Source organism: Salmo trutta, chromosome 17 (genome assembly GCF_901001165.1).
Source record: "Salmo trutta chromosome 17, fSalTru1.1, whole genome shotgun sequence".
In the NCBI taxonomy this organism is placed as follows: Eukaryota; Metazoa; Chordata; class Actinopteri; order Salmoniformes; family Salmonidae; genus Salmo; species Salmo trutta.
Genome location: NC_042973.1, coordinates 3,792,398 through 3,814,114, shown reverse-complemented (window position 1 = coordinate 3,814,114; position 21,717 = coordinate 3,792,398). Strand labels below are relative to the sequence as shown.

Genomic DNA, 21,717 nt, shown 5'->3' with positions numbered 1-21,717 from the left:
TTTAATGGCAGTGATCCATTATATAACCCAGTGGTTTAATGGCAGTGAGCCGTTATATAATCCAGTGGTTTAATGGCAGTGATCCATTATATAATCCAGTGGTTTAATGGCAGTGATCCATTATATAACCCAGTGGTTTAATGGCAGTGATCCATTATATAACCCAGTGGTTTATAATCCAGTGGTTTAATGGCAGTGATCCGTTATATAATCCAGTGGTTTAATGGCAGTGATCCATTATATAATCCAGTGGTTTAATGGCAGTGATCCATTATATAACCCAGTGGTTTATAATCCAGTGGTTTAATGGCAGTGATCCGTTATATAATCCAGTGGTTTAATGGCAGTGATCCATTATATAACCCAGTGGTTTAATGGCAGTGATCCATTATATAATCCAGTGGTTTAATGGCAGTGAGCCGTTATATAACCCAGTGGTTTAATTTCAGTGGTGTGTCATCATTATGATTATGCCCAGTCATGTGTTAGAGCTTGTTGTAAGGGTCAAAGATTAACCTCCCTTTGTGTGTGTGTGGGTGTGTGTGTATGTACAGCTTGAACAGATGCTGGCTCGGCAGTCTGCAGCGGGGGACTCGGACCAAGAGAGTGTGTCTGCAGAGCACCTGCGGCTGCAGAGCGAGAGGTCCTACAGGCTCAAACTACAGGCCTATCATGAGGGACAACACAGACAGGCTCAGCTGGTGCAGAAAATGCAGACCAAGGTACTGAAGGGAGGAGGAGGGGGGGGTCAAGATATTGAAGAGAGGACACTGTGAGACTACTACTGTCCCTGCCCTGGACTTGACTTGTACAGGGAGTATTGTTCTGTCGTGTTTGATCCAGGGAGTATTGTTCTGTCCTGCAGGATCCAGGAAGTATTGTTCGGTCCTACAGGATCCAGGGAGTATTGTTCTGTCCTGCAGGATCCAGGGAGTATTGTTGACCTGTAGGATCCAGGGAGTATTGTTGACCTGTAGGATCCAGGGAGTAATGTTCTGTCCTGTAGGATCCAGGGAGTATTGTTCTGTCCTGCAGGATCCAGGGAGTATTGTTCTGTCCTGTAGGATCCAGGGAGTATTGTTCTGACCTGTAGGATCCAGGGAGTATTGTTGACCTGTAGGATCCAGGGAGTATTGTTGACCTGTAGGATCCAGGGAGTATTGTTCTGTCCTGCAGGATCCAGGGAGTATTGTTGACCTGTAGGATCCAGGGAGTATTGTTGACCTGTAGGATCCAGGGAGTAATGTTCTGTCCTGTAGGATCCAGGGAGTATTGTTCTGTCCTGCAGGATTCAGGGAGTATTGTTCTGTCCTGTAGGATCCAGGGAGTATTGTTCTGACCTGTAGGATCCAGGGAGTATTGTTGACCTGTAGGATCCAGGGAGTATTGTTGACCTGTAGGATCCAGGGAGTAATGTTGACCTGTAGGATCCAGGGAGTATTGTTCTGACCTGTAGGATCCAGGGAGTATTGTTCTGTCCTGCAGGATCCAGGAAGTATTGTTGACCTGTAGGATCCAGGAAGTATTGTTGACCTGTAGGATCCAGGGAGTATTGTTGACCTGTAGGATCCAGGGAGTATTGTTCTGTCCTGCAGGATCCAGGGAGTATTGTTCTGACCTGCAGGATCCAGGGAGTATTGTTGACCTGTAGGATCCAGGGAGTATTGTTGACCTGTAGGATCCAGGGAGTATTGTTCTGTCCTGCAGGATCCAGGGAGTATTGTTCTGTCCTGTAGGATCTGTGGATAAGGTCTGTTACAGCTTCACTTGTGTTGTCTGCCGAATGCAACTTATGTAGCACAATATAAGTTGATTTATAGTATTTATATAATATTGTGATGTAATACACTGCATTCAGTAGTTATTCAGAGCCATTACCCTTTTCCACATTGTGTTACGTTACAGCCTCATTCTAAAATTGATTGAATTGTTTTTTTTTCTCATCCCTCCACCCACAATACCCCATTATTACAAAGCAAAAGCAAGTTTTTAGAATTTTTACAAATAAAAAACAGAAATACCTTTACATACATTTTCAGACCCTTTGCTATGAGACTGTAAATTGAGCTCAGGTGCATCCTGTTTCCATTGATCATCCTTGAGATGTTTCTACAACTTGATTGGAATCCACCTGTGGTCAATTCAATTAATTGGACATGATTTGGAAAGGCACACTCCTGTCTATATAAGGTCCCACAGTTGACAGTGCATGTCAGAGCAAAAACCAAGCCATGAGTTCGAAGGAATTGTCTGTAGAACTCCAAGACAGGATTGTGTCGAGGCACAGATCTGGGGAAGGGTACCAAAACATTTCTGCAGCATTGAAGGTCCCCAAGAACACAGTGGCCTCCATCATTCTTAAATGGAAGAAGTTTAGAACCACCAAGACTCCTAGAGCTGGCCGCCCGGCCAAACTGAGCAATCAGGGGAGAAGGGCCACCTCAGGGAGGTGACCAAGAACCCGATGGTCACTCTGACAGAGCTCCAGAGTTCCTCTGTGGAGATGGGAGAAACTTCCAGAAGGACAACCATCTCTGCAGCACTCCACCAATCAGGCCTTTATGGTAGAGTGGCCAGACGGAAGCCACTCCTCAGTAAAAGGCACATGACAGCCCGCTTGGATTTTGCCAAAAGGCACCTAAAAGTCTCTCAGACCATGAGAAACAAGATTCTCTGGTCTGATGAAACCAAGATTGAACTCTTTAGCCCTAATGCCAAGAGCCACATCTCAAGGAAACCTGGCACCATCCCTATGGTGAAGCCTGGTGGTGGCAGCATCATGCTGTGGGGATGTTTTCAGCGACAGGGACTGGGAGACTAGTCGGGATCGAGGCAAAGATGAACGGAGCAAAGTACAGAGAGATCCTTGATGAAAACCTGCTCCAGAGCACTCAGGACCTCAGACTGGGGCAAAGGTTCACCTTCCAACAGTACAACGACCCTAAGCGCACAGCCAAGACAACACAGGAGTGGCTTCGGAACAAGTCTCTGAATGTCCTTGAGTGGCCCAGCCAGAGCCTGGAATTGAACCCGATCGAACATCTCTGTAGAGACCTGAAAATAGCTGCTCAACAACGCTTCCCATCCAACCTGACAGAGCTTGAGAGGATCTGCAGAGAAGAATGGGAAAAACTCCCTAAATACAGGTGTGCTAAGCTTGTAGCGTCATACCCAAGAAGACTAGAGACTTTAATCGCTGCCAAAGGTGCTTCAACAAAGTACTGAGTAAAGGGTCTGAATACTTATGTAAATATGATATTTCATTTTAAATTTTTTTTTTAACATTTGCAAACATAAAAAAAAAACAGTTTTTGATTTGTCATTATGGGGTATTGTGTGTAGATTGATAAGGGGGGGAAAAACAATTGTATCCATTTTAGAATAAGGCTGTAACGTAACAAAATGTGGAAAAGTCAATGGGTCTGAATACTTTCTGAATGTACTGTATATCTTGTACCAGACGCTTCAGTACAAGAAGAGATGTGGTGAACTGGAAGAGCAGCTGTTGGAGAAGACCTCAGAGTCAGAGAGACTACAACTCTCAGTAAGTCTGAAGGAAACTCCATTTTAGAAGCTACTTTTGTCCCTTAGGGCCACCGTACTCACTACACTATACGCACAGTAAATATCTGCAAAACGGGCTGATGGCTGTGTTGTGTTCAGCTACAGGCCCAACTGGACTCGTCAACCCACCGTCTGCACCGTACGGAAACACAGCTTCAGGACAACAGCAGGACCATCCAGAGCAAACTGGCCATGTTGGAGGAAGAACAGAAGAGGTAGGTTCTACAGAGCAGTAGAGGGAGGTTCTAGAGCAGTAGAGGGAGGTTCTAGAGCAGTAGAGGGAGGTTCCGCAGAGCAGTAGAGGGAGGTTCTGCAGAGCAGTAGAGGGAGGTTCTGCAGAGCAGTAGAGGGAGGTTCCACAGAGCAGTAGAGGGAGGTTCCACAGAGCAGTAGAGGTAGGTTCTACAGAGCAGTAGAGGAAGGTAGAGCAGTAGAGGGAGGTTCTGCAGAGCAGTAGAGGTAGGTTCCACAGAGCAGTAGAGGGAGGTTCTGCAGAGCAGTAGAGGAAGGTAGAGCAGTAGAGGGAGGTTCTGCAGAGCAGTAGAGGTAGGTTCCACAGAGCAGTAGAGGAAGGTTCTACAGAGCAGTAGAGGAAGGTTCTACAGAGCAGTAGAGGAAGGTTCTACAGAGCAGTAGAGGAAGGTAGAGCAGTAGAGGAAGGTTCTACAGAGCAGTAGAGGAAGGTAGAGCAGTAGAGGAAGGTAGAGCAGTAGAGGGAGGTTCTACAGAGCGGTAGAGGAAGGTTCTGCAGAGCAGTAGAGGAAGGTAGAGCAGTAGTGGGAGGTTCTTCAGAGCAGTAGAGGTAGGTTCCACAGAGCAGTAGAGGTAGGTTCTACAGAGCAGTAGAGGAAGGTAGAGCAGTAGAGGGAGGTTCTACAGAGCAGTAGAGGAAGGTAGAGCAGTAGAGGAAGGTAGAGCAGTAGAGGGAGGTTCTACAGAGCGGTAGAGGAAGGTAGAGCAGTAGTGGGAGGTTCTTCAGAGCAGTAGAGGTAGGTTCCACAGAGCAGTAGAGGTAGGTTCTACAGAGCAGTAGAGGTAGGTTCTACAGAGCGGTAGAGGCAGGTTCTACAGAGCGGTAGAGGCAGGTTCTACAGAGCAGTAGAGGAAGGTAGAGCAGTAGAGGGAGGTTCTACAGAGCAGTAGAGGAAGGTAGAGCAGTAGAGGAAGGTAGAGCAGTAGAGGCAGGTTCTACAGAGCAGTAGAGGAAGGTAGAGCAGTAGAGGGAGGTTCTACAGAGCAGTAGAGGAAGGTAGAGCAGTAGAGGAAGGTAGAGCAGTAGAGGCAGGTTCTACAGAGCAGTAGAGGAAGGTAGAGCAGTAGAGGGAGGTTCTACAGAGCGGTAGAGGAAGGTTCTACAGAGCAAAACGTTTATGGAAATGAGTACATTAATGCAGTAGAGGGAGGTAGAGCGGTAGATATAATGAGTACATTAATCCCCTTTGAATTCTGCTCCCGTTTCTCTCTCTTTCTTTTCATCGTTTAAAAAAAACACCAAAGCAGCTCAGAAGTGTTTCTGAGAAATAGTTTAGAGGGAGCAGAGAGGAAGACTGACTCTGTTTCCCCCGTGCCCAGGCTGGGAAGAAGAGGAGGGAGGCTGGCCTAGTAGGGAGTGTGAAGCGTAGCCTGGCCTTGATACGGTAGATGCTTTTCGGCATCCAATTTGTCAAAGTTAATTAGCTCGGTCCTGTTGGCTCAGTCGTTCAGAGTACTTTAACGGTGTCTCACACTGAGCGGGGAGACCGGGCCCAACAACCCCAGGCACCTGACACCAGCCTTTAAACAAACAAGATTTATAGAGCCAACCAGCTCTAATTGAAATTGTTACGACAGACGCTTGGCAGCCCGCTTGCCAAGGCCCCAACGCTTTTATAGCAGCCTCAGCATGGAGCTCCGCCGTGAGGCCTACTGTAGAAGTTCTGAAGCACATCTGTGTGGAACTTTCTAGCGAGGCCTAATGTAGAGTAAGTACCCAAAGCCTCTGTTTGTAGACTGAACCATTCTCTGCGTCAGAGGAGGCTGATGGAAGAGCTATAGGAGGACGGGCTCATTGTAATGACTGGAATGGATTTGACGGAATGGAGTCAAACGTGGTTTCCATTATGTTTGATGTGTTTGATATCGTTCCATGTATTCCATTCCAGCCATTACAATGAGCCCGTCCTCCTATAGCTCCTCTCACCAGCCTCCTCTGCTCTGCATAGAGCTCCAACGTGAGGCTTATTGTAAAGCTCTGCTTGAGGCCTACTGTGGTGTTAGTTACCAAGCCTGTACACTGAGCTGCTCATGTGAGACCTACTTTGAGTTCTTTTCCAAGCCTCTCCATGGAGCTCCACCGTGAGGCCTACTATACAGTAGGTAGCCAAGCCTCTCCATGGAGCTCCACCGTGAGGCCTACTATACAGTGAGTAGTCAAGCCTCTCCATGGAGCTCCACCGTGAGGCCTACTATACAGTAGGTAGCCAAGCCTCTCCATGGAGCTCCACCGTGAGGCCTACTATACAGTGAGTAGTCAAGCCTCTCCATGGAGCTCCACTGTGAGGCCTACTATACAGTGGGTAGCCAAGCCTCTCCATGGAGCTCCACCGTGAGGTCTACTATACAGTGGGTAGCCAAGCCTCTCCATGGAGCTCCACCATGAGGTCTACTGTAGAGTGAATAGCCAAGCCTCTCCATGGAGCTCCACCGTGAGGCCTACTGTAGAGTGAGTAGCCAAGCCTCTCCATGGAGCTCCACCGTGAGGCCTACTGTAGAGTGAGTAGCCAAGCCTCTCCGTGGCCCTTCGCCTTGGTTTGGCTCGCTGCACAGTGCTAACCGCTCCACTCCCCTTAGATAGCTTAAAAACATGGAGGAAACATAGATAGTTGGCCGGCTTCGCTACGACACAGCGTGAGAATAATGTAAACAGAGAGCTCAATCTGCTAGGAATTAGGACCGGAGTTGACATGGACTTTATTAAAGTGTCACACGTGTTCTGCTGTGTAAGTGTGGCTGGCAAGGGTGGATCACAGAAAAGGGTTTATAAGCTTGTAAATGTAGGAGTGATATAGTGGCCACGCGATTGATGGAGTTTGGGTGGGGGACAGCAAGGTTTAGGGAGGGAGGGAGGGAGGGGGGGGGGAGGGAGGGAGGGGGGGAACGAGGAGGAGAAGGAGAAGTTGTGGGAAGATTAGGGGAGTCAGGTTTGCAGCTGTTAGTGGTTGGTTGACAAGTGATGCTGCCAACTTGGCTGTTGATGGAGTACGGGTGGGGGGGGGGGGGGGGCAGGGTTTTAGAAGGGAGGGAATCAGGGAGGGAGAAAGAGGAGGGAGAAAGAGGAGGGAGAAAGAGGTTGTTAGTGGCTGGTTGACAGGTGACAGCAACAACTTGGCTCTCACTACCATGTAATAAGAAAGACATGCTAAACTCTTTTAACTAAGTTCTGTAAATAAGTCTTTGGCCGCTGTAGCAGGAGCGATATGATGTCATCGAAAAGAGGTCCAGAACTCGCAAATAAAATAGAACTTCACTTTATTATCATCAGTCGTAATAATGGGCGTGTTTTCGGACATCAAGCATTTGTGATTGACGGTCATCTTTTTCATGCAATGTATTAACAAAGTACTGCGTCCCAATTGACACCCTACATAGTGCAGTAATTATGATCGGAACTGTACATGGGGCCTTGGTCAAATGTAGTGCACTATTTTTACGGAATAGGGTTTCATTTTTGACCGCAGACAGAGGTCATGTGTTCCTGTGTTACCCCAGGTGTGCCGGTCTCAGTCAGGTAAACGCCTTGCTCAGAGAACAGCTGGAACAGGCTAGCTCAGCCAATCAGAGCCTGACGGAGAGCCTACGCAGAGCCAGTGAAGACTTGGAGCAGAAAGATGCTCGGCTACGCAAAGAACAGGAGGTAAGAAGGGAGAACCCTGTATCCGATTCACTCTAGAGGACCCTATCTGCCAGGGGCGTAACTTGCATTTTTGTCCCCCCCCCCCACACAGTTTTATCATTGAATTGTGATACAAAATGAGGCTGTTTGAAATGTTTATACGACTGGATAAATAAATAAATATTAAATGATGTCCCCCCCCCTAGACCTCTAAAACCAAAGTTACGTCCTTGCTATCAGCCACTAGATAATCAGGGAGAATAGTGGAGATGAGCTGTCAGAAGTGCAGACTACATGCGTTGTGTTGACTGGGGAAAACAGGAAGAAGGACAGAAAAAAAACTACATTCAGGTTGTTATCCCTCTCTGTAGTCTCTGTAGTCTCTGCAGTCTCTGTAGTCTCTATAGACTCTGTAGACTCTATAGACTATAGTCTCTATAGTCTCTATAGTCTCTGTAGTCTCTATAGACTCTATAGTCTCTGTAGTCTCTATAGATTCTGTAGTCTCTGTAGTCCCTAAAGTCTCTATAGACTCTGTAGTCTCTGTAGTCTCTGTAGACTCTGTAGGCTCTATAGACTCTGTAGAGTCCTTAGTCTCTGTAGTCTCTGTAGACTCTGTAGTCTCTATAGACTCTGTAGAGTCCTTAGTCTCTGTAGTCTCTGTAGACTGTAGACTCTGTAGTCTCTGTAGTCTCTCTAATCTCTGTAGTCTCTGTAGTCTCTGTCGAATCTGTAGTCTCTGTAGTCTCTGTAGACTCTGTAGTCTCTGTAGTCTCTATAGTCTCTGTAGACTGTAGTCTCTGTAGTCTCTGTAGTCTCTGTAGTCTCTATAGTCTCTGTAGTCTCTGTAGACTCTGTAGAGTATGTAGTCTCTGTAGTCTCTCTAGTCTCTGTAGTCTCTGTAGTCTCTATAGACTCTAGTCTCTGTAGACTCTAGTCTCTGTAGTCTCTGTAGTCTCTGTAGACTCTGTAGTCTCTGTAGTCTCTGTAGACTGTAGTCTCTCTAGTCTCTTTAGTCTCTGTAGACTGTAGACTCTGTAGACTCTGTAGACTGTAGACTCTGTAGTCTCTATAGTCTCTGTAGACTCTGTAGTCTCTGTAGACTGTAGTCTCTCTAGTCTCTGTAGTCTCTGTAGAGTCTGTAGTCTCTGTAGTCACTGTAGTCTCTATAGTCTGTAGTCTCTGTAGTCTCTGTAGACTCTAGTGTCTGTAGTCTCTGTAGTCTCTGTAGACTCTGTAGAGTATGTCATCTCTGTAGTCTCTCTAGTCTCTGTAGTCTCTGTAGTCTCTATAGTCTCTATAGACTCTAGTCTCTGTAGACTCTAGTCTCTGTAGTCTCTGTAGTCTCTGTAGACTCTGTAGTCTCTGTAGTCTCTGTAGACTGTAGTCTCTATAGTCTCTGTAGACTGTAGACTCTGTAGTCTCTATAGTCTCTGTAGACTCTGTAGTCTCTGTAGACTGTAGTCTCTCTAGTCTCTATAGTCTCTGTAGTCTCTGTAGTCTCTGTAGACTGTAGTCTCTCTAGTCTCTATAGTTTCTGTGGACTGTAGACTCTGTAGTCTCTATAGTCTCTGTAGACTCTGTAGTCTCTGTAGACTGTAGTCTCTGTAGACTGTAGTCTCTCTAGTCTCTGTAGTCTCTGTAGACTCTGTAGTCACTGTAGTCTCTGTAGTCTCTGTAGGCTTTGTAGAGTCTGTAGTCTCTGTAGTCTATGTAGTCTATTAGAGTCTGTAGTCTCTGTAGTCTCTATAGTCTGTAGTCTCTGTAGTCTCTGTAGACTCTAGTCTCTGTAGTCTATGTAGTCTATTAGAGTCTGTAGTCTCTGTAGTCTCTATAGTCTGTAGTCTCTGTAGACTCTATAGACTCTGTAGTCTCTGTAGACTCTATAGATTCTAGTCTCTGTAGTTGCTATAGACTCTGTAGTCTTTGTAGTCTCTGAAATCTCTATAGACTCTAGTCTGTAGTCTCTGTAGAGTATATAGTCTCTGTAGTCTGTGTAGTTTCTGTAGACTCTATAGACTAGTCGCTGTAGACTCTAGTCTCTGTAGTCTCTGTAGTCTCTGTAGACTCTGTAGTCTCTGTAGTCTCTGTAGACTGTAGACTCTGTAGTCTCTATAGTCTCTGTAGACTCTGTAGTCTCTGTAGACTGTAGTCTCTCTAGTCTCTGTAGACTGTAGACTCTGTAGTCTCTATAGTCTCTGTAGACTCTGTAGTCTCTGTAGACTGTAGTCTCTCTAGTCTCTGTAGTCTCTGTAGACTCTGTAGTCACTGTAGTCTCTGTAGGCTCTGTAGAGTCTGTAGTCTCTGTAGTCTCTGTAGTCTCTGTAGAGTCTGTAGTCTCTGTAGTCTCTATAGTCTGTAGTCTCTGTAGTCTCTGTAGACTCTAGTCTCTGTAGTCTCTATAGTCTGTAGTCTCTGTAGACTCTATAGACTCTGTAGTCTCTGTAGACTCTATAGATTCTAGTCTCTGTAGTTGCTATAGACTCTGTAGTCTTTGTAGTCTCTGAAATCTCTATAGACTCTAGTCTGTAGTCTCTGTAGAGTATATAGTCTCTGTAGTCTCTGTAGTTTCTGTAGTCTCTATAGACTAGTCGCTGTAGACTCTAGTCTCTGTAGTCTCTGTAGTCTCTGTAGACTCTGTAGTCTCTGTAGTCTCTATAGACTGTAGACTCTGTAGTCTCTATAGTCTCTGTAGACTCTGTAGTCTCTGTAGACTGTAGTCTCTCTAGTCTCTGTAGACTGTAGACTCTGTAGTCTCTATAGTCTCTGTAGACTCTGTAGTCTCTGTAGACTGTAGTCTCTCTAGTCTCTGTAGTCTCTGTAGACTCTGTAGTCACTGTAGTCTCTGTAGGCTCTGTAGAGTCTGTAGTCTCTGTAGTCTCTGTAGTCTCTGTAGAGTCTGTAGTCTCTGTAGTCTCTATAGTCTGTAGTCTCTGTAGTCTCTGTAGACTCTAGTCTCTGTAGTCTCTGTAGTCTCTGTAGACTCTGTAGAGTATGTCATCTCTGTAGTCTCTCTAGTCTCTGTAGTCTCTGTAGTCTCTATAGACTCTAGTCTCTGTAGACTCTAGTCTCTGTAGTCTCTGTAGTCTCTGTAGTCTCTGTAGACTCTGTAGTCTCTCAGTAGTCTCTGTAGTCTCTGTAGACTGTAGTCTCGCTAGTCTCTATAGTCTCTGTAGACTGTAGACTCTGTAGTCTCTATAGTCTCTGTAGACTCTGTAGTCTCTGCAGACTGTAGTCTCTCTAGTCTCTATAGTCTCTGTAGTCTCTGTAGTCTCTGTAGACTGTAGTCTCTCTAGTCTCTATAGTCTCTGTAGACTGTAGACTCTGTAGTCTCTATAGTCTCTGTAGACTCTGTAGTCTCTGTAGATTGTAGTCTCTCTAGTCTCTGTAGTCTCTGTAGACTATGTAGTCACTGTAGTCTCTGTAGTCTCCGTAGGCTTTGTAGTCTCTGTAGTCTATGTAGTCTATTAGAGTCTGTAGTCTCTGAAGTCTCTGTAGTCTCTATAGTCTGTAGTCTCTGTAGTCTCGGTAGACTCTAGTCTCTGTAGTCTCTGTAGAGTCTAGTCTCTGTAGTCTCTGTAGACTCTAGTCTCTGTAGACTATAGATTCTAGTCTCTGTAGACTCTAGTCTCTGTAGACTCTAGTCTCTGTAGTTGCTATAGACTCTGTAGTCTTTGTAGTCTCTGAAGTCTCTATGGACTGTAGTCTGTAGTCTCTGTAGTCTCTGTAGAGTCTGTAGTCTCTGTAGAGTCTATTCTCTGTAGACTCTGTTGTCTCTGTAGTCTCTGTAGAGTCTGTAGACTCTGTAGACTCTATAGACTCTAGTCTCTGTAGTCTCTGTAGACTGTAGTCTCTCTAGTCTCTATAGTCTCTGTAGACTGTAGACTCTGTAGTCTCTATAGTCTCTGTAGACTCTGTAGTCTCTGTAGACTGTAGTCTCTCTAGTCTCTATAGTCTCTGTAGTCTCTGTAGTCTCTGTAGACTGTAGTATCTCTAGTCTCTGTAGACTGTAGACTCTGTAGTCTCTATAGTCTCTGTAGACTCTGTAGTCTCTGTAGACTGTAGTCTCTCTAGTCTCTGTAGTCTCTGTAGACTCTGTAGTCACTGTAGTCTCTGTAGGCTCTGTAGTGTCTGTAGTCTCTGTAGTCACTGTAGTCTCTGTAGGCTCTGTAGTCTCTGTAGTCTCTGTAGTCTCTGTAGAGTCTGTAGTCTCTGTAGTCTCTGTAGTCTCTATAGTCTGTAGTCTCTGTAGACTCTAGTCTCTGTAGTCTCTGTAGACTCTGTAGAATATTTCATCTCTGTAGTCTCTGTAGTCTCTGTAGTCTCTGTAGTCTCTGTAGACTGTAGTCTCTATAGTCTCTATAGTCTCTGTAGACTGTAGACTCTGTAGTCTCTATAGTCTCTGTAGACTCTGTAGTCTCTGTAGTCTCTGTAGTCTCTGTAGTCTCTATAGTCTGTAGTCTCTTTAGTCTCTGTAGACTCTAGTCTCTGTAGTCTCTGTAGACTCTGTAGAATATTTCATCTCTGTAGTCTCTGTAGTCTCTGTAGTCTCTTTAGACTGTAGTCTCTATAGTCTCTGTAGACTCTGTAGTCTCTGTAGACTGTAGTCTCTCTAGTCTCTATAGTCTCTGTAGTCTCTGTAGTCTCTGTAGACTGTAGTCTCTCTAGTCTCTATAGTCTCTGTAGACTGTAGACTCTGTAGTCTCTATAGTCTCTGTAGACTCTGTAGTCTCTGTGGACTGTAGTCTCTGTAGTCTCTGTAGACTCTGTAGTCACTGTAGTCTCTGTAGGCTCTGTAGAGTCTGTAGTCTCTGTAGTCACTGTAGTCTCTGTAGTCTCTGTAGAGTCTGTAGTCTCTGTAGTCTCTGTAGAGTCTGTAGTCTCTGTAGTCTCTATAGTCTGTAGTCTCTGTAGACTCTAGTCTCTGTAGTCTCTGTAGACTCTGTAGAATATTTCATCTCTGTAGTCTCTGTAGTCTCTGTAGTCTCTGTAGACTGTAGTCTCTCTAGTCTCTATAGTCTCTGTAGACTGTAGACTCTGTAGTCTCTATAGTCTCTGTAGACTCTGTAGTCTCTGTAGACTGTAGTCTCTCTAGTCTCTGTAGTCTCTGTAGACTCTGTAGTCACTGTAGTCTCTGTAGGCTCTGTAGAGTCTGTAGTCTCTGTAGTCTATGTAGTCTATTAGAGTCTGTAGTCTCTGAAGTCTCTGTAGTCTCTATAGTCTGTAGTCTCTGTAGTCTCTGTAGACTCTAGTCTCTGTAGTCTCTGTAGTCTCTGTAGTCTCTGTAGTCTGTAGTCTCTGTAGTCTCTGTAGACTCTAGTCTTTGTAGACTCTAGTCTCTGTAGTCTCTGTAGACTCTAGTCTCTGTAGACTCTATAGATTCTAGTCTCTATAGACTATAGTCTCTGTAGTCTCTGTAGTCTCTATAGTCTCTGTAGACTATAGATTCTAGTCTCTGTAGACTCTAGTCTCTGTAGACTCTAGTCTCTGTAGTTGCTACAGACTCTGTAGTCTTTGTAGTCTCTGAAGTCTCTATAGACTCTAGTCTGTAGTCTCTGTAGTCTCTGTAGAGTCTGTAGTCGCTGTAGAGTCTAGTCTCTGTAGACTCTGTAGTCTCTGTAGTCTCTGTAGAGTCTGTAGTCTCTGTAGTCTCTGTAGAGTCTGTAGTCTCTGTAGACTCTAGTCTCTGTAGTCTTTGTAGTCTCTGTATACTGTAGTCTCTGTAGTCTCTGTAGTCTCTGTAGACTGTAGTCTCTGTAGACTCTGTAGTCTCTGTAGTCTCTCTAGTCTCTATAGTCTCTGTAGTCTCTGTAGTCTCTGTAGACTGTAGTCTCTCTAGTCTCTATAGTCTCTGTAGACTGTAGTCTCTCTAATCTCTATAGTCTCTGTAGACTCTGTTGTCTCTGTTGTCACTGTAGACTCTGTAGTCTCTGTAGACTGTAGACTCTGTAGACTCTGTAGTCTCTGTAGTCTCTATAGTCTCTGTAGACTCTGTAGTCTCTATAGTCTCTGTAGTCTCTCTAGTCTCTATAGTCTCTGTAGACTCTGTAGACTCTCACGTTGAGCAACTTTCTTTCCCATGTGGTGGGAATTTCATTCAGAACCCTGTTTTGTCAATTAATCCTCCTTCTTTGTTCCTTTCTTTGTTATGATTTTCAAGCTGTTGTTTCCTGTGAAAACATTCCAAAGGCTGAACAATAAGAAAGACGTTCTGGCCAGCTCTAGGAGCTCACGCTGCAAACAGTCTGTTCAATGTCAAACAGGGGGTTGTTATATTTGTCCTGTTTCACTGCATGTACAAGTGGGTAATAACTTGTAGAAGTGTGAGGTATGAAATGGAAATGTGTTTTTTTTTTTTATTACATATCCCAACATCCCCTGAGACACTTTTGGAGAGTGAGGTCACGGCCAGGGATCAGACATTATTGACAGCAACCCGGGTTAGGTGCCTTCGCTAAAGGATACAGCAGCAGATTTTTCACCTAGTCGGCTCGGGGATTCAAACCAGCGACCTTTTTAAGGTTACTGTCCCGACGCTCTTAACCGCTAGGTTATCTGATACAGGGGAAGAATATACCCAGCAAACCAAAATTGGTTCTGTGAATGGTGGGGATATGACAAGGGATAGGTTTCCAAAACACTAAAACAGTCCAGTTGTGCTAATAATCAGATAATGTTCGTATCAGGTTGCAAAAAAAAAAAAAAAACTTTTGATGTTGCAATAATGTTGACAGAACATCCTTTCTGAGTTCTTTCAAGGTTCCCAGAATATTTAATTATTAGGGTGTGGCTACATTACAAGGTTCCCAAAACACAATGCTCAGTTGTGATGACGTTCATACAATGTTTAAAAGTTAGGTTGCACAGCACATTCCTATAATGTTGTAAGAATGTTGGCATAACACCTGGTCTAAGTTATTTAAATGTTCCCAGAACGTTTCATGAAGTTATGGAAGTTGTCTTGGATGTTGCACAAAATTATTTTTGAAATATTCACAGAAATTTCCACAATGTTCCACAATTTCCAAATAACTCAGTTTTTATTATGTTCATAGCATATTTATTTTAAATGTAACATAATATTCTATTAATGTTGTCGTTGGAGGGCCTCAGAACATTTCAAGATCATTTGGAAAATGTTATATTTAAGTTTGACCTAATATTACCACAACATTCTCAGCATACAAATGTGTATCTCCTTAAAGCAGAATGGAATATGTTTTTCTTCAGATTTAATGGCAATTCATATTTCAGGACTGTAGGATCAAAAACTAGGGAATATAGATAAAGAGCATTTTTTATTTCATTCATAGGACATTTGAATAGCATTTAATCATACTGACACAACCATATATGTTAACAATCTGCATATTATTTAACTCCTAGGACGTTTGGAGCAGTATTTAATCATACATACAACAATATTTTACACTTATGTGTTGACAAACTGGTTTGGAAGCTGCAATGTTTGGTAACCAAAGCCTGGTGTTTCAGTACGGCAGTACGGTCGCCGCGGCAGTACGGTCGCCGCGGCAGTACGGTCGCCGCGGCAGTACGGTCGCCGCGGCAGTACGGTCCATCAGGAATTCCATGGTTCCTTTTTAACCTTCTCAGACATAACTAACCTCCTGGGAAATACTGGTAACTGGGTTATTCACCTTCCCTTCACCCATCCTCTTTATATGCTGTGTACTTCTGGGTCCGTATTTACAAGGTAAGTGCTGATCGAGGATCACTTTTGTTTTTCAGATCATAGTAAATATGACGGGGGGGACCATATCAAGACTCAAAGCAGGAAGTATATCGGCTGATTTTTGTTTTTATTTTTATAGTTGAACATTTTTTGTACAATGTTTATTTATTTATTTAAAAAATGTGGATGAAATAAAGACATCCTCTCTTTTAGTAGATTATATCTGAACCTCAATTTCACCGTTTAAAATTAAATACAATTAAGAAAAATTGTTTAAAGAATATGTGGGATTGAACCTGCGCTCCTCAGCTCAGCAACCGTCTGCATTAGCAGAGATATCTAGACTAGATAGATAGACAGACAGACAGACAGACAGACAGACAGACAGACAGATAGACAGATAGACAGATAGACAGACAGACAGACAGATAGACAGATAGACAGATAGATAGATAGATAGATAGATAGATAGATAGATAGATAGATAGATAGATAGATAGATAGATAGATAGATAGATAGATAGATAGATAGATAGATAGATAGGATATCTGAGAGGGTTAATCCGTCTAATAAGGCCAATCAGGGCACTGAACACAAGTTATTGACGATGTTCCTTCATATGCTGTGTACACCCCTCATAGCCTGGTTCCTCTCTAGGTTTCTTCCTAGGTTCTGGCCTTTCTAGGGAGTTTTTCCTAGCCACCGTGCTTCTTCTACACCTGCATTGCTTGCTGTTTTGGGGTTTTAGGCTGGGTTTCTGTACAGCACTTTGACATATCAGCTGATGTAAGAAGGGCTTTATAAATACATTTGATTTGATATTTTAGAATTGTCTTTCTTCATCACGTGTTGAAAGTCTTATGAAATGTGATTTAGTTGGATAGAGACTGTAAATAACTTGTTGTTGTTGAGTATTCATATGCTTCTTAAATACAGACTCAGAACATTCAAACTGAATGAGAAAACAATTGGACTTTTTCTCAATTTCAATCAAAACACACACGAATGCAGCAGCACCCGTTCTGAAACACTATAATACATAATAAACTCAGCAAAAAAAGAAACGTCCTCTCACTGTCAACTGAGTTTATTTTCAGCAAACTTAACATGTGTAAATATTTGTATGAACATAACAAGATTCAACAACTGAGACATAAACTGAACAAGTTCCACAGACATGTGACTAACAGAAATGGAATAATGTGTCCCTGAACAAAAGGGGGGTCAAAATCAAAAGTAACAGTCAGTATCTGGTGTGGCCACCAGCTGCATTAAGTACTGCAGTGCATCTCCTCCTCATGGACTGCACCTGATTTGCCAGTTCTTGCTGTGAGATGTTACCCCACTCTTCCACCAAGGCACCTGCACTTTCCCGGACATTTCTGGGGGGAATGGCCCTAGCCCTCACCCTCCGATTCAACAGGTCCCAGACGTGCTCAATGGGATAGAGATCCGGGCTCTTCGCTGGCCATGGCAGAACACTGACATCCTGTCTTGCAGGGAATCACGCACAGAACGAGCAGTATGGCTGGTGGCATTGTCATGCTGGAGGGTCATGTCAGGATGAGCCTGCAGGAAGGGTACCACATGAGGGAGGAGGATGTCTTCCCTGTAACGCACAGCGTTGAGGTTGCCTGCAATGACAACAAGCTCAGTCCAATGATGCTGTGACACACCGTCCCAGACCATGACGGACCCTCCACCTCCAAATCGTTCCCGCTCCAGAGTACAGGCCTCGGTGTAACGCTCATTCCTTAGACGATAAAAACAAATCCGACCATCACCCCTTGTGAGACAAAACCGCGACTCGTCAGTGAAGAGCACTTTCTGGCAGTCCTGTCTGGTCCAGCGACGGTCGGTTTGTGCCCATAGGTGACGTTGTTGCCAGTGATGTTTGGTGAGGACCTGCCTTACAACAGGCCAACAAGCCCTCAGTCCAGCCTCTCTCAGCCTATTGCGGACAGTCTGAGCACTGATGGAGGGATTGTGCGTTTCTGGTGTAACTCGGGCAGTTGTTTTTTCCATCCTGTATCTGTCCCGCAGGTGTGATGTTCAGATGTACCGATCCTGTGCAGGTGTCGCACACGTGGTCTGCCACTGCGAGGACGATCAGCTGTCCGTCTTGACTCCCTGTAGCGCTGTCTTAGGCATCTCACATTCCGGACATTGCAATTTATTGCCCTGGCCACATCTGCAGTCCTCATGCCTCCTTGCAGTATGCCTAAGGCACGTTCACGCAGATGAGCAGGGACCCTGGGCATCTTTCTTTTGGTGTTTTTCAGAGTCAGTAGAAAGGCCTCTTTAGTGTCCTAAGTTTTCATAAATGTGACCTTAATTGCCTACTGTCTGTAAGCTTTTAGTGTCTTAATGACCGTTCCACAGGTGCATGTTCATTAATTGTTTATGGTTCATTGAACAAGCATGGGAAACCCTTTACAATGAAGATCTGTGAAGTTATTTGGATTTTTATGAATTATCTTTGAAAGACAGGGTCCTGAAAAAGAGACGTTTACATATACCAAAATAAATTCAGGTTCAACGCAATAATCCTTTATTGATTTAAAGTCCAATACAGCTATTTTTATCTCAAAATCAAATTATTTCTGGGTGGCAATGAAGTACCTTAAAATTGTCAACAACAAGAAAAGCAACACAGCAAAGAGCAAAATCTTCAAAATACAGTGGTACAAGTACACAGCACATGAAGAGGATGGGAACATTTGAATAACTCAGAAATATTGTTTTTATTTTTTTAATATTGTGTCCTGATTGACCATCTGGAAAAAAAACACAAGACCTCAGTTGTCCTCTTGTGGTGCAGAGGGTTAATGATCTGGCTGCAAAGCCAAAGGTTGTTGGTTCAATCCCACATACAGTGCTTTATAACCATGTTTTTTACGGTGAAATTGAGAGGATGTCTTTATTTCATCCAGATGTATAAATCAAGTCACAAATGCAGCATTTAGAAAAGGTAACATTCTGTAAAAACTGTTGAACTTTCTTTTTTTTTAAACACACCCATTATAATTCCTACTTTGAGACGCTTGACGTGGTGCCCTCTGTCTTATTTTTCATGATCTGAAAAACAAAAGTGATCCTCGATCAGCACTTACCTTGTAAATACGGACCCAGAAGTACACAGCATATAAAGAGGATGGGTGAAGGGAAGGTGAATAACCCAGTTACCAGTATTTCCCAGGGGGTTAGTTATGTCTGAGAAGGTTAAAAAGGAACCATGGAATTCCTGATGGACCGTACTGCCGCGGCGACCGTACTGCCGCGGCGACCGTACTGCCACGGCAATAAGAGAGCTTCCCTGGTGTTGCAGAGGATGAAACACCAGGCTTTGGATACCAGACATTGCAGCTTCCAAACTCCACAGATTGTGAGATTGTCAACGTTTAAAGTGTATGGTTGTGTTTGTATGAATAAATGCTGTTCAAATGTCCTATGAATGAAATTATGATTAATTTAATTTGTAACGCGCTTTTCTCACACCCAAGGCGCTGAAGAATATTTAAAAAAATGTAATACAAATAATAATAATAAAAAATACAAAACACAGAACACAAACAGCAATCAAAGGTACATCCAGGTGTCATCAGATCTGGAGGACAGGAGAACAGAATTAACAAAAGGTCTTTTTAAAGATTTTCTGAACAGCTCAGTCTTTAGCTGTGTTTTAAAGGAGGACAGAGACTCTGCAGCCCTGACAGTGTCTGGAAGTGGCAGGTTGGAGATGGATTCAGTAAGCTGTGTTGTATTTCTAGTTTTCAGACTCCTAAATTAAAAGGAGCATGTCTTGGGCCGAGTGGCTTGAGGAATAGCTAGAGTAAAAGGGGATGAGTTTAAGGTCGGACAGCCCCTGACATATTTGGTGAGATCCACGCCTGTGGTACAGACCAGGGACATTGTTTGGCAATTTTTTTTTTTTTTTGTGGGTGGCAAAGTTAACGTTCTGTTGGAGTCCAAAGTTGTCCAGGACATCAGCCAGGCCGGTAGAGAGACTGCAGTCAGGGGAGTTAACATGTATGTTGAAATCACCAAACACTAGCGTAGCAGGGCTGAAGGTGCTCAGGAGTTTAACAAGAATGTCAGAGTCGAGTGTTTAGGAGGCCGATAAATCAGTACAGCCAGTACTGATGCAGAGCCAGTGATTTTTGAAAGCCATGCCAAGATAAAACAGCTGGTACTGGATTACACTTCACAGTGCAGTCAGTATTGCAGATTACAGCCAATCTGCCAACCCATCCGGGCGTGTGAGAACAGTCCAGGTAGGTCCAGGTAGGTCCAGGTAGGTCCAGGTATGTCCAGGTAGGTCCAGGTAGGTGTAGCTAGATGGAGTACATTGGTTGACGGTCCAGGTAGGTCCAGGTAGGTCCAGGTAGGTCTAGGTAGAACCAGGTAGGTCCAGGTAGGTCCAGGTAGGTCCAGGTAGGTCTAGGTAGGTCCAGGTAGGTCCAGGTAGGTCAAGGTAGGTCTAGGTAGGTCCAGGTAGGTCTAGGTAGGTCTAGGTAGGTCCAGGTAGGTCTAGGTAGGTCCAGGTAGGTCCAGGTAGGTCTAGGTAGGTCCAGGTAGGTCCAGGTAGGTCTAGGTAGGTCCAGGTAGGTCCAGGTAGGTCTAAGTAGGTCCAGGTAGGTCCAGGTAGGTCTAGATAGGGTCCATGTAGGTGTAGCTAGATGGAGTACATTGGTTGACGGTCCAGGTAGGTCTAGGTAGGTCCAGGTAGGTGTAACTAGATGGACTACATTGGTTGGGAGATATATACTCGTTGGGCTGATGCCAAGTGTCATTGAGGCAGAGAAAGTCTAGACCTCTATCAGGGAGCATGTTGTTCAGTATTAAATGTCCTGTGAGTCTTTTCCTTGTAATAGTCCTACGATACAGTCCTCAAATGCAGATTTCCAATATTATGCTTTGAGCAGCTACTGATGTACATGCTGTAAATGTTGTGGTAACGACTGAACAGTTTTTTATTCTATAAGAACGTTTGCCACAACCGAACGAATGTTCTGGGAACTTTAACAGGACCAATGTTGGTTTGCTGGGAAAAACATTACTGGTACGTTGTGTTATTATATTCTCTGGGATCCTAATGAGAACGTTTGGGGAACGTTCTGTGGGGGCTGTTATAGATGTTGTGCACAATATTTTAGTGAACGTTAGGAGAACATTCCAAAGATATTTCATTCAAGACATAAAAATAATGAATTATCCTGGTGTTAGATAAAACGCTAGAACTAAATGGGAATCTGAGCTAATGTTCTGGGACTGTTCCCGGTTTGCTGGGTAGTTTATGTGTTACTGTACTGTGTGTGTGTGTGTGTGTGTGTGTGTGTGTGTGTGTGTGTGTGTGTGTGTGTGTGTGTGTGTGTGTGTGTGTGTGTGTGTGTGTGTGTGTGTGTGTGTGTGTGTGTGTGTGTGTGTGTGTGTGTGAGAGAGAGAGAGAGACATGGCTGAAAAATCACCATTGGAGTGACAACATGAGTCTATAGCTATAGTAGTCTCAAGGTTAGACAGCTCCCATCTTCCTCCTGTCTCCCTCCTGTCTCCCTCCCATGACCTGTCTCCCTCCTGTCTCCCTCCTGTCTCCCTCCCATGACCTGTCTCCCTCCTGTCTCCCTCCTGTCTCCCTCCCATGACCTGTCTCCCTCCTGTCTCCCTCCTGTCTCCCTCCTATACCCTGTCTCCTTCCTGTCTCCCTCCCATGACCTGTTTCCCTCCCATGACCTGTCTCCCTCCTGTCTCCCTCCCCAGACGTGTGCCTTCCGGGTGGGTCGTGAGCAGGCCCGTGTGAGGGCCCTGTGGCGCCAGGCAGCCTCCCTACGGAGCACCTTCACCCAGCTCAGGACCTTTGCTGACAGGTGAGTGTGGCGACTTTGTCAGACCCCATCCAGGAACCTGACAGGAACCCTTGACAACCCCCCCCCTCACCAGACAGCCCTCGAGACCCCTCCAGTTTCCCTCCAGCTACCCTGGGATCCCTGTGTCTCCTCTCCCCTCACCCCCAGTCCATACCGCCATCCAGACTCCCACCAGAACCCTCCAGTCCTCCGCTCCTCCACTCTCTGAACCCCATGAACCACTCCATCCATCCCTGCCTAGGAAGCACCAGCTTGGTGCTTCCTCACTGAGGACGGATGGCTCTGGGTGATTAGCTGTAGCGTACACTACTCTGCCTGCGGACAAAAATACCTCGTGTTGGAGGCTCGGAGTCAAACGTGAGACCGTCCCAGTTCAAAGTGAGCTGCAGGCTTTTGGAGCTTAAGTGTTACAGGCAGAATCCATTTTGTCCTCAATAGGATACAACAAACCCTTTTTCCTAATGAAAAACCAATGGGTCACAACTTCAAAACTAAAGACTTTGGGTCTGTTTTCTGTTTTCTTGCAAACAATACTTACCAGTTATGTCGTGTTAAACCTGGATGAATCCCAATGGTTACCATGTTTCTGTCTGTCTGACACGTTAATCATGTTCCTGTCTGTCTGTCTGTCTGTCTGTCTGTCTGTCTGTCTGACACGTTAACCATGTTTCTGTCTGTCTGACACGTTAATCATGTTCCTGTCTGTCTGTCTGTCTGACACGTT

The 21,717-nt window shown here is 44.7% G+C and overlaps 1 protein-coding gene across 1 annotated transcript in view; it reads left to right on the top strand.

Annotated features, from left to right (window-relative positions):
• The window catches only part of crocc2 (ciliary rootlet coiled-coil, rootletin family member 2), a 157,023-nt gene that overhangs the window by 48,200 nt on the left and 87,106 nt on the right, over nt 1-21,717 (top strand). Inside the window, exons 4-8 of the mRNA XM_029697372.1 lie at nt 555-722; nt 3,461-3,544; nt 3,664-3,779; nt 7,312-7,456; nt 20,887-20,993. Coding sequence (XP_029553232.1) covers nt 555-722; nt 3,461-3,544; nt 3,664-3,779; nt 7,312-7,456; nt 20,887-20,993 — 620 coding nt within the window. The remainder of the gene's footprint in view (nt 1-554; nt 723-3,460; nt 3,545-3,663; nt 3,780-7,311; nt 7,457-20,886; nt 20,994-21,717) is intronic.